Source organism: Aedes aegypti, chromosome 2 (assembly GCF_002204515.2).
Source record: "Aedes aegypti strain LVP_AGWG chromosome 2, AaegL5.0 Primary Assembly, whole genome shotgun sequence".
In the NCBI taxonomy this organism is placed as follows: Eukaryota; Metazoa; Arthropoda; class Insecta; order Diptera; family Culicidae; genus Aedes; species Aedes aegypti.
Window position 1 is genome coordinate 270,327,174 of NC_035108.1, and position 10,641 is coordinate 270,337,814.

Genomic DNA, 10,641 nt, shown 5'->3' on the forward strand with positions numbered 1-10,641 from the left:
AATAGGAATAGTAAAAATTTGTTCATTCGTCCTATTGCGCATAAGGTCCAATGTAGCAAAAACACCAAAATTTAAAAAACGCGTATTCGACCTTTTTTCTTTCATCTTGGGTTTACAAAATCCCCCCATAATCAAAACCTGCTATAGCTCAACACAGTTAACCATTTACTGGAGCTCGATTTGAAAAGGTCGAATGTGACATTTTTGACTATCTGAGATAACTCTCCATGAAGTTTCTCAAACAAAATTCAATTCCTATTTCAAGCAAATAGCTCAAAAGTGTTCAATATACGTATTAAGACACAAAATGAAATCCCCTTCAATAAACTATCGAACAAAACCATGAAAATACACTCAATTTATTGATTTATGATCATAAAAAAGCTTTCCGTCGATATAACATTGTTTGTTGTTCATTCGACCTAATCGATACGACCTAACGCTAGTCACCGCTGCACTTCGAACGGGTACGTTCAGACGTTTGACATCTGAAAATGTCCATACGTCAAAGTACGATCGGACTGATTGGTGTCCAGTGAAGTACATACGACCCACCGTTGTAAACAAAAATAGAGAATTTCAAAGAATTTCTGAAGTTTTCTGCATGAAGGTATGTATTTGGTGAAGTTGGCAAACGATTTATGCGATCAGCGATGTTGCTCAGAGCAAATCCCCATCTGCGCTGAATGTCTACTGTAGAAAAAATGCAACGGAAGCGATTATGGATGGGTTTGTCGGATGGATAATGGATTCATTGTATATGTTATATCGTTGCAGGAACATTCATAAGGCATCATTAGTACTTCTGCAGTAATGCTAAAGGCCGAAAATTAAGAGGAAAATAACCATCATCTTTTTACAAATTTTCAAAACCAGTTTTTTTGCTCAAAATCGAAGCAATGCTCATGAAAATCTATCATTACATTGCGCTTGCTATCTGAAATACGATGATAGATTTTCTTAAGGATCGATTGAAATTTGAACGAAAAAACTGGTTTTTAATGTTTGATGATTGCTGATGATTGAATGATGGATTCTTGAGCCTTAAACCAAAGTTGAACGAAGAGTGCAAATTGTCACGGAGTGGATCCTTAAACCTTTTCCTAAGGTCTTCCAAACAATCGGAAACGCTGTAACTTGATTTCCTAGGAAACGATACAGCACCAAATGTTGCTCTGCTGTTTGCCAACATCTCAGTATAAATTTTATTTGCAACGATATAACATATACAATGAATCCATTATCCATCCGACAAACCCATCCATAATCGCTTCCGTTGCATTTTTTCTACAGTAGACATTCAGCGCAGATGGGGATTTGCTCTGAGCAACATCGCTGATCGCATAAATCATTTGCCAACTTCACGAAATACATACCTTCATGCAGAAAACTTCAGAAATTCTTTGAAATTCTCTATTTTTGTTTACAACGGTGGGTCGTATGTACTTCACTGGACACCAATCAGTCCGATCGTACTTTGACGTATGGACATTTTCAGATGTCAAACGTCTGAACGTACCCGTTCGAAGTGCAGCGGTGACTAGCGTTAGGTCGTATCGATTAGGTCGAATGAACAACAAACAATGTTATATCGACGGAAAGCTTTTTAATGATCATAAATCAATAAATTGAGTGTATTTTCATGGTTTTGTTCGATAGTTTATTGAAGGAGATTTCATTTTGTGTCTTAATCCGTATATTGAACACTTTTGAGCTATTTGCTTGAAATAGGAATTGAATTTTGTTTGAGAAACTTCATGGAGAGTTATCTCAGATAGTCAAAAATGTCACATTCGACCTTTTCAAATCGAGCTCCAGAATTTTTCCTCTTCGCGAGTCTCTCTCAGGTTTAAAAGTAACAGCAATATCATCAATGAGCCTCTGTACGTGCCATAAATTCTTTTGTTCTCATGACTTTTACTGTGCGCCGTGTGTTGGTGCTGTCTCGCTCTCTCTCACGGACATTTTAAAAACAGGGCGCACAGTAAAAGTCAAACGTTTTATAGCAAGCATACACGGAGAGATATGAAAAAACTAGTTAGAGTACTAATTATTACATCTACCACATTTAAGACTTTTAATCCTTGCTAATCATATTCGTTTATACTTGCCCATGCATTTTAAAGAATTATTATTGGCGGTGCATTTGCGTTGACAGATGCTACACTTTGGACTTGGTTGTTTTTGTCTGTTGCAGTTTTATTTTATTTTCGCTCTCAGTCAGGAGCATATTTGAGATGTCTCCCAAGTTCGCGGAATTTAGTGGATTTTCAAGTATATAGTGGCGCTCATAAGCTTTAGCTGAAAACCTGCTGCTATTATGTACACTGTGTATGTACTTTCGGAACTGAATGCTGCTATTATTGTCGCGAAAAGTTCTTTCCCCCCCGATCGAGAATATCAGGCTCCACATGTGCGGACAAATGGTAAGTTCCGGAATAACGTACATGTACCAGCGTATCAACCATCACCTTGGCGCACTAATCAGACTTATTTTCCATTTTCTCCAGGTTTCCTCCATTACCCAGCATCGGGGCGAGCCAAGTGATTCTTGAATCAGCGAGGAAGATCGCAGGAAGTTGATGAGTTCATCTTGTGGCAGCAGTATTAGCGATACAATTTGTTTTTACCGAAGGTGTCTTAGCATAACGCGATAGATGATAACAATGATCATGTGACTTATTTTAATAAACCGATATTTATCATTTTGTTTCATTTCTTTACTTTGTTTGTTTTCATATTCTTCCTTGAAATCTTGAAGGTAAACAAAAGCATACCGCAGCATAAAAAAAGAAAAGGCCCAAACGCAATGATAGCGGAACGGCAACGGAATGCGGAACCGGTTCGCCAGCATGTATCACAACATCTCGACTGAGCTGACAACGAATGAAATTGGATCAACACTGATTCGACAAGCTGATTATAGTTCATGCTGGCGAACCGGTTCCGCATTCCGTTGCCGTTCCGCTATCATTGCGTTTGGGCCTAAAGACATATATGCATCACGATTGATAAATATCGTTTATACTAAGCATGATTAATCCCCAAATATGCACCCCATGGGGTGAATAGATCGAATATCATTTTAGTATAACCTTTAAGCTTTTCAGTATATAATTATTTAAGCGTGTAGGCTCATGTTGTCGTTTCGTAAAATGGACTCTACAACATAGGCTCTGAGTAGAAATATATTAGGGTGTGAATTTATTTAAAAACCGGTTCAAAAGAAGAATAATTTTTAAAGGAATAATACATAATATACCGTTTGTGTGTAAATTTTACCTGCCTTGTAAACAAAAAATATCGTTTTGTTTGTAAACAATGAAGTGTCAATAAATTAGAAAAAAAACTTTATTCGATAAAGGTTTGTTGGGCGTGTAAATTTCAATTTAAAGGATTTCCTATGGTTTTAAAACCGCTTATTTGCACTATATTGAAACATAAATATGAATTTCCCATGTTTTGTGTTCCATTGCAGACTGAGGCCTCAATTAAGCTTTAACAATGGCAAAAAATACATCCAGCTCGGCGTTCCGGAAAATTGACGTCGATCAGTACAATGAGGACAACTTCCGAGAGGATGACGCTGACCAGGCCTCAAGTGGGATGATTGTCCCAGATGAGAATGAAATCACCACTCTGCTCAATCAATATCCTTTTCAAAAGAAGTTCAATGCGCTTACACAATTTGTGCACAAACTTGTATCTTTCGATGACTCATTTCTGATAACATTACCTTTTTGTGTGTGCGTTAGATTGTGTATAAAATAAGCGACCCCCTTGGATTAATCATGTTTCCATCTAATTTTAAATAATGCTTTTTAATCCATGTCTCACGAATTTGTAATATCCTTAACCAATACAATTCGCAACACAGGTAGGAATATTGATGCTCTGAAAGTGGTTTTACAAAACGCTCCTCTCCTTTGTAAGAACCAGCAAGTCAAGGTGAGTAATAAATCATTGAATAGTTTTCAACATTTTTGAATAGGAAATCAATGTTAACGTTCAACGCTCCGTCATCGTCATAATCGAAACTTCAAAAGCAGTTTTTCTCTTTAAAACTAAAAAATATTTGATGACAATGTTTTCACTGTGTTTCGGTTAGAGAATAGTGTACAGTAATAGTAGTTTATGCAACAAGTTGCATAGTGATGATATTTACAGCACGAGTTGTAACTTTATACTACGAGGCTTGCCGAGTAGGATAATAACGACGAGTGCTGTAAAAATCGAGTTCTGCTACGAGTTACGTACAACATTGTTTGCAATTTCGTAGAAGACCGCTTGAGGGTATCAGAAATTATATCGGAATGCATTTACCATTATTTTACAATTTCTGGAAAATTGTTGTGTTATGATTCATTACGTAACTCAAAACAATTGCGTAATGAGAAAGCGTTGTGTAATGAATCATTACAGCACTGGTTTCAGTTGCGTAATGACTATTCCTGCACTGCATACATCAGTGCAGGAAAGTAGACCGTTTCATGACAGATTGGCGTAATGAAAAACAGCCTATTACGATGAGAAATTGCAAAAAGATTTTTTTGCAATTCGATTGCGTATCGGCTTACTTTTTATCAAGGAAATGACCTACATAACAGCCTACTTTTCCTACCGATACAAACAGTGCTGAAAAGTGTTACTTTTCAGCACTGATAACAGTATCGAAAAGTAGCACTTTTCAGTTCTGTTTTGGAAGTTACCGAATCGGCGTCGGATCACCTCCATACGTCATTTATTGAAATGCTGTGATTTTCTCAAACCAGTTTCTGATTCGAAGATCCGAATCCGATTCAATTCGGGTCAAATGGATGTAGAATCAGAACTTAAGTTGATTCTTCATCCATTTGACGCACCGAATTAAATCGGATTCGGATCCGAGATTCAGAAGCTGGTTGACCGTGGGGATTCTGAGTCTTGCGAAAGTAGAGGATTTATGGGTTCACTATATAAAAGGACGTGAGCGTTATGGGGCGGTTCTTGTAATCTTGGCAATTCAGCATATACAATATGGTTGAAAATTCTAAGCGGGGCGTCCTTACCTGGTCTGTCATTAAAAGTAGAATCAGCAACGGAAGTGTGAAAATTTGTGACAGTCATTCCACAGCCTACCTGATTGAGAAACACTGAGTTGCTACAACGCATGGATGGCCATGTGGATTTTCATGAAATATCCCCAAAAATCCAACTTTACCGGCATTTTTCGTTATTGCAAAAAATGTTGTATGCAACTCGTTGCAAAACTCGATTTTTTCAGCACTCGTCGTATTTATCCAACTCGGCGAGCCTCGTTGGATAAATGTACGACTCGTGCTGAAAAAATCATCATTTTGCAACTTGTTGCTTAAATAACTATTACAGCATGAGTGGTATATTTATCCAACGAGGCTTGCCTAGGCTGGTTCAGCCTCTACTCTGGCTACAGAGTACGATGAACCCGCCTTGGTATTAACCAACAATTCTTCTTTTTTTGCAGGATAACGCATTGAATTTGACGCTCAAGGTGCTGCTCTCAATCAAATCATCGCAGATCGATGCCGCTATCGAGTCATTGGACGATCCAGAGCTGTGCGATGTCCTGATGAAATACATTTATCGTGGGTTCGAAATTCCGTCGGAGGGCTCCAGCGGTCACCTGTTGACCTGGCACGAGAAAGTGTTTGCCAAGGGTGGAGTCGGAAGCATTGTACGGGTACTCTCAGACAGTGCCCGCGCTTAGGCGGTTCTTCCGAGAAACATCTGGCAACATTTTGCATTTTATTTGAACAATGCCCACATTTGCTTGAGTCTAGTATTACATGCATTATATTACAGTACTTTTGTTAAATAAAGGAAATTCGACCCACGTGTGTTTAGCTATAGTATATCTCGAATACCATTGAATGAATAATTCACCCCGGCATAGGTACTCAAGAGGCAGATAATCTGGCCACCTCGATATTTTCCATTTTTCTTGAATAAAGGCATTTAATGTCTCCATGTCTTCTTGGAGTAGTTATTGTCCCACTAGGCATAAAGGGCGAATACAAAATTATTGCAACACTTACAACTGGCTATAACTTTTTCTCCCCACACACTGCCCATAACTGCATATTTGTAACATTCGACAAAAGTAGGCATTGAGTAAATGGAACATAAAGTGTGCATTTTGTGGTAGTATGGGAGGAAACTAAAATTTCTAACTCGAACTCAAGGGCTATCATTGTTCGAGATAGTTGATTCCAAATTTTGCCACCAGGCGGTACTAGTGGGCATGAAAGTTTTGTTTTGCGGATATTTTGAGATCCTGACCACTTAGTAAGATTGCGTCTTCGGCAAAATTGTTCAGTAGCTCAAGGGCTATCATTATTTGAACTAAGAGATTTGAGATTTGGCCACCAGGAAGCGCTAGTGAGCATGACATTTTTGTTTTAAGAATATCTCAGCATTCTGACCATTAAGAAAGATATAGCCATATGGCATCTTCGGCAAAGTTGTTCAGTAGCTTAAGGGCTATCATTATTTTAGCCAATCTACAATTCGAACGTTTAAATAGAGCTAGCCTTTGAGCTACTCAATAACTCTTCCGTAGGCGCCATCTTTCTAAGTGATCGAGCTGCTGAGATATTAGTGTCTTCTGATGGCAAAATTTACAATCAACTAGCTCGATCAATGATTGCCCTTGGCCCAATAAACAAGTTTGCCAAAGACGTCATCTTTTAGCCTGGCGACAAAATTCGGAACCAACTGCCTCTAACAATGATAGTCCTAGAGCAGTGGTCCTCAGCCTCACTAAACAGGTGGGCCTCTTCAGTGTTTTCAAAACATGTCACGGACCACAAGCTATGTAGGATTCATTTTAGCGACTTTTTATGTAATAAAAAAAAACTTACGTAACGAGTAGTGTTTGATCGTTTGACCTGGTTGGTTGCTCCTGCGGAGGCGGGCGACGAGGTCAGGATCAAACATGTCGCGTAATAATGAGAGCACCAGTACTTTCACATTGAGGATGCTACTGATCCCGAGTAGTGCCTGTTTATTCCCTGTGTGAGTACAGCTGCTCTTGCAATAACGGAGTAGCAACTGCTCATGCTCATGCTCTCATTATTATAACAAACAATAACGGCGCCGACTGCGTCCGAATGCAGGTCAATTTAGGGATGGGAGGGAAATGTTGACGTGTTACTTGCTTTATGGACACCGAGGAGTCCTCTGCACATCCACAAGTAGACACTGGGAATTTGGATATGGGAAAGGTTTGGGTAAAGGATTCGTTTTGGTAAACGTTAGATATATAATTTCAAATGAATGCTAAACCTAACTGGATTCGCGATATTAATCGATAAAAGCATTGAACGCCGAACAAGTGTTCGTCGCTCGCCCTACAGGAGCAAGCGACAAGATCAAAGGATCAAACACTACTAACGCGATCCGATACTATTCCACCGACATTTATTTATTAAATTCATCAACAGGCTTTGTAGCCCCAATGATATTGTTTAAACTAAGGACAGCAATACAAATTAAAGAAAAACTAAATCACAAATATAATCTTGGTCACAGTCTCAGACATAATCATAAAAGATCATAAACGTTTTCAGACAATTAAAAAAAACATTTAACATATAATCGTTGTCGTTATCCGCTTCTACCAGCAAAAAATTTTGAAAATCTTCTACGAAGCGATTCACGGTTGAGGTGGAAGTCAAACAGTAGGGCAATCCTGTTGAAGACCCGCTGGATACCGATGATCGCCCCATGCATTCCGTAATTAGTTCTTCGTAGTGGTAGCATAACATTGTTCCGGAGTGATCGTGACTGGGCGCGCAAATCATTTTTTTTTCCAGTATGAAGGCACAATCTATCCGTCCTTGAACCGTAAGAGCTCTGCAGACGTCCTTTCTGGTGCGAAGTAGCTCTAGCTAGATCAATCAGCTTTCATCGACTCTCGTAGCTTGGCAGTTCGAACGGGTTTCTCCATGGCAGTTTCCGAAGCGCAAACCTAAGAAAGCGGTGCTGTACGGACTCATTCCTTTCGGAGCCGTTGTCGTATGCGGGGCTCCAGACCGCGGAACAGTATTCCAAAGTGAAGCGCACGAGCGAGCAATATAGGGACTTTATGTAGTAGACGTCTGTGAAGTTCTTTGCAATCCTGAACATGAATCCCAATGTTCTGGTCGAATCCAGAATCACCCCGAGATCCTTTACTTGGTTCACACGATCGATTGTAGTTCCCAGTAGGCAGGAGTCGAATATTCGGCTGTCTTTTCCTTGTAAACGTTATGATGGAACACTTCTTTGGGTTAACTACCATCAAGCTGTTGTTGCGAAAACCCACAGTCGACAATGGAGTGGATCTTAAGAAACATTTTGAGATCATCAGCATATGATAGCCGAGGACTTCTGATGGCCGAATAAACGTCATTAAAATAGATTAAGAAGATCAATGGCCCCTTGGACCCAATGGACCTTGGTGTATGCCAGACGTATAGCATATAAGCTGCCAGATCTGCAATCCCCTATCGCCACCTTCAACAGGCGACCGGTTAAATAAGTTTTGAACCAACTAGAGCGACTGCCACAGACGCCGAGCCTTTCAAGCTTAGCGATCGCAATAGTATGGTTCAGCTTGTCAAATGCGGCGGACAGATCGGTGTAAATAACATCCGTTTGTGATCGTTCTACCATGCTGCGGTGGAACGACCGGCAGTAAACCCGTGTTGATCAGGACAAAGATGTTGCTTGCAGTGCGACAGATGTGGTTTCATGGTAACGAGTTCGAAAAGCTTCGACACGACACATAGCGACGTAATCTCTCTGTAATTATCAACGCTGCGCTTGCTTCCTTTTTTTGTGCACCGGAAACATGTGTGCAATCTTCCAGTTAGAAAGAAATATGCCGCTCAAGAGTGACGAACGAAATAAAAAAGAAGGGGGGTCAGCAAGCCGGCGATGTGTTTCTTTAGGAGTACGGACGGTACTCCATCAGGTCCAGGATTGTTGGACGCTTTCAGTTGCTTTGCTGCTTCTGAGATCATTCCATCGTCTATTTCGATTGCATCTAATGCTTGGTCATTCAAAGGAACATTTCTGGCTGCAAGTGAAACTTCATGGCTGCTTAAAGTCTCGCTGCTAAAAACCATAGAGAACTTCTCTGCCAATAGATGGCCAATTTCCTCATTAGATGAAACCGTTCTCCCATTCAATTCCATTGAAGATGGCAGCCCGTACATCTTCCGCTGCTCGTTAACGTGTTTCCAGAAAGATTTTGGTTTAAATTTACGTTCGATTTCACGTTCTTATCGCAAGAAACTTTGACGACTTCAGGTGACTATAGAACGAAGCCACACCTAAAATTTTCAAGAGCACAAGACTCGAGTACCAAACAGAGCTCCGCATTGAATATTTATCCCATTGTTTATTACCAGCAAGCAAGCAATTTGATTGATTTTCAACGCGAACTGTTGTCAGATTCTCCAGTCTTGTGCACTTGAAAATTCAATGTTTGGCTTCGTTTTATAATCACCTTATGCGTTGATATTCGTGGTTCAGCCTCACGTAATGGCATCTTAGAGAGGGTATTCGAATTTTAGTATACTTGCGGAGAGCTGCTCTTTTAATTGACTTCATTTTTCGCAGTTCTGCAGTCTGCCAAGGAAGTCGCGAAGCTTGATGCACTCTTTTTGGGACGTGACTGTCAATGACGTATGCCAAGACATGTGAAAAGGTTAAAGCAGCAGTATCAACTTCGTTACGATCCAAAACATTGTCCCAGTCAATGCTGCTCAACACTTCCGCAATACTATGGAGGCCGGCCTTCTGGAAATCATAAGATACAGTTGCTGGACGATCGACGCAATTGATGAGGAGGGTTTTTTCGACGGAAATAATCAATGGGGGGTGATTAGAGACATCCTTAACTCATAAAAAAATCAATTTTTTGTACGAAAAGCGTTACGGAGGGGGGAGGGGGAGGTGATTAAAAATTTCCAGTTTTAGCGTTACGTAATAAATGGACGCTGCCCTATGAAACCCACGGAAAAACACGTAACAACTATCGGGTGTTTCGGTGAAATCAGTGAAGTCCATTAGTTCATTCGTTCATTCATTGTTACTTTTGATTCACGTAAGTGCTACATGAAAAGTACGATGAAAAAAACTACGTATGTTTTCACGTAGCCTTAACGTTTGGATTATTTGGAGTACAGCATATAGGGTTACCATCCGTCCTGAATTAGCAGGACATGCTCCTGATTTTGAGATTCTTTTAAGGTATTCTGATTTACTTTTCATATTTCAAGCTTTGTCGCTTTTTTCTGCTTGAAGAATACCATCGAGTGTTAAAGATAATTTGAATTCGTTAAAACTATCATTCTATCACTATCATAATGAGGTAGATATTTTTTTCATTGCAAGAGAAAACTTACCCATAGTAAATCCCATACAAAATTTGAACAGCTGGCGCGTAAATGTAGTTTCCCCGATCAAGCTGAAATTTTGCGCAGTTGTTATGGGACCTAAATGCAATCCAAAAAGTGGACTGGAGCGGAATCTATTTTTTTCATATAACCGTGTCCCAGGCATCATATGTGTTTTCTATCGCCATGCAATAATTTGATGCAACACAAGGAGGAATTCCCTCATTTGGAACTCCAA

General features: G+C 39.8%; 1 protein-coding gene and 1 long non-coding RNA gene across 4 annotated transcripts; both read left to right on the forward strand.

Annotated features, from left to right (window-relative positions):
• The first annotated feature begins 1,985 nt into the window (after positions 1–1,985).
• Positions 1,986–2,723, forward strand: LOC110675655. Its single transcript, XR_002499678.1, has 2 exons — positions 1,986–2,426; positions 2,511–2,723. It is a non-coding gene; the product is annotated as an uncharacterized LOC110675655 (long non-coding RNA).
• A 535-nt stretch (positions 2,724–3,258) lies between these two features.
• LOC5571418 (actin-related protein 2/3 complex subunit 5) lies at positions 3,259–5,870 on the forward strand. 3 transcript variants are annotated; one of them, XM_001659623.2, is made up of 4 exons: positions 3,259–3,364; positions 3,479–3,650; positions 3,876–3,948; positions 5,483–5,870. In XM_001659623.2, exons 2-4 carry the CDS (start codon positions 3,505–3,507, stop codon positions 5,723–5,725), a joined length of 462 nt encoding a protein of 153 aa, XP_001659673.1. In that variant the 5' UTR covers positions 3,259–3,364; positions 3,479–3,504; the 3' UTR covers positions 5,726–5,870. The 3 variants fall into 3 exon arrangements, with proteins under 3 accessions (XP_001659673.1, XP_021700757.1, XP_021700756.1); XM_021845065.1 differs by having other exon boundaries at positions 3,339–3,377; XM_021845064.1 differs by having other exon boundaries at positions 3,361–3,406.
• Positions 5,871–10,641: the final 4,771 nt, after the last annotated feature.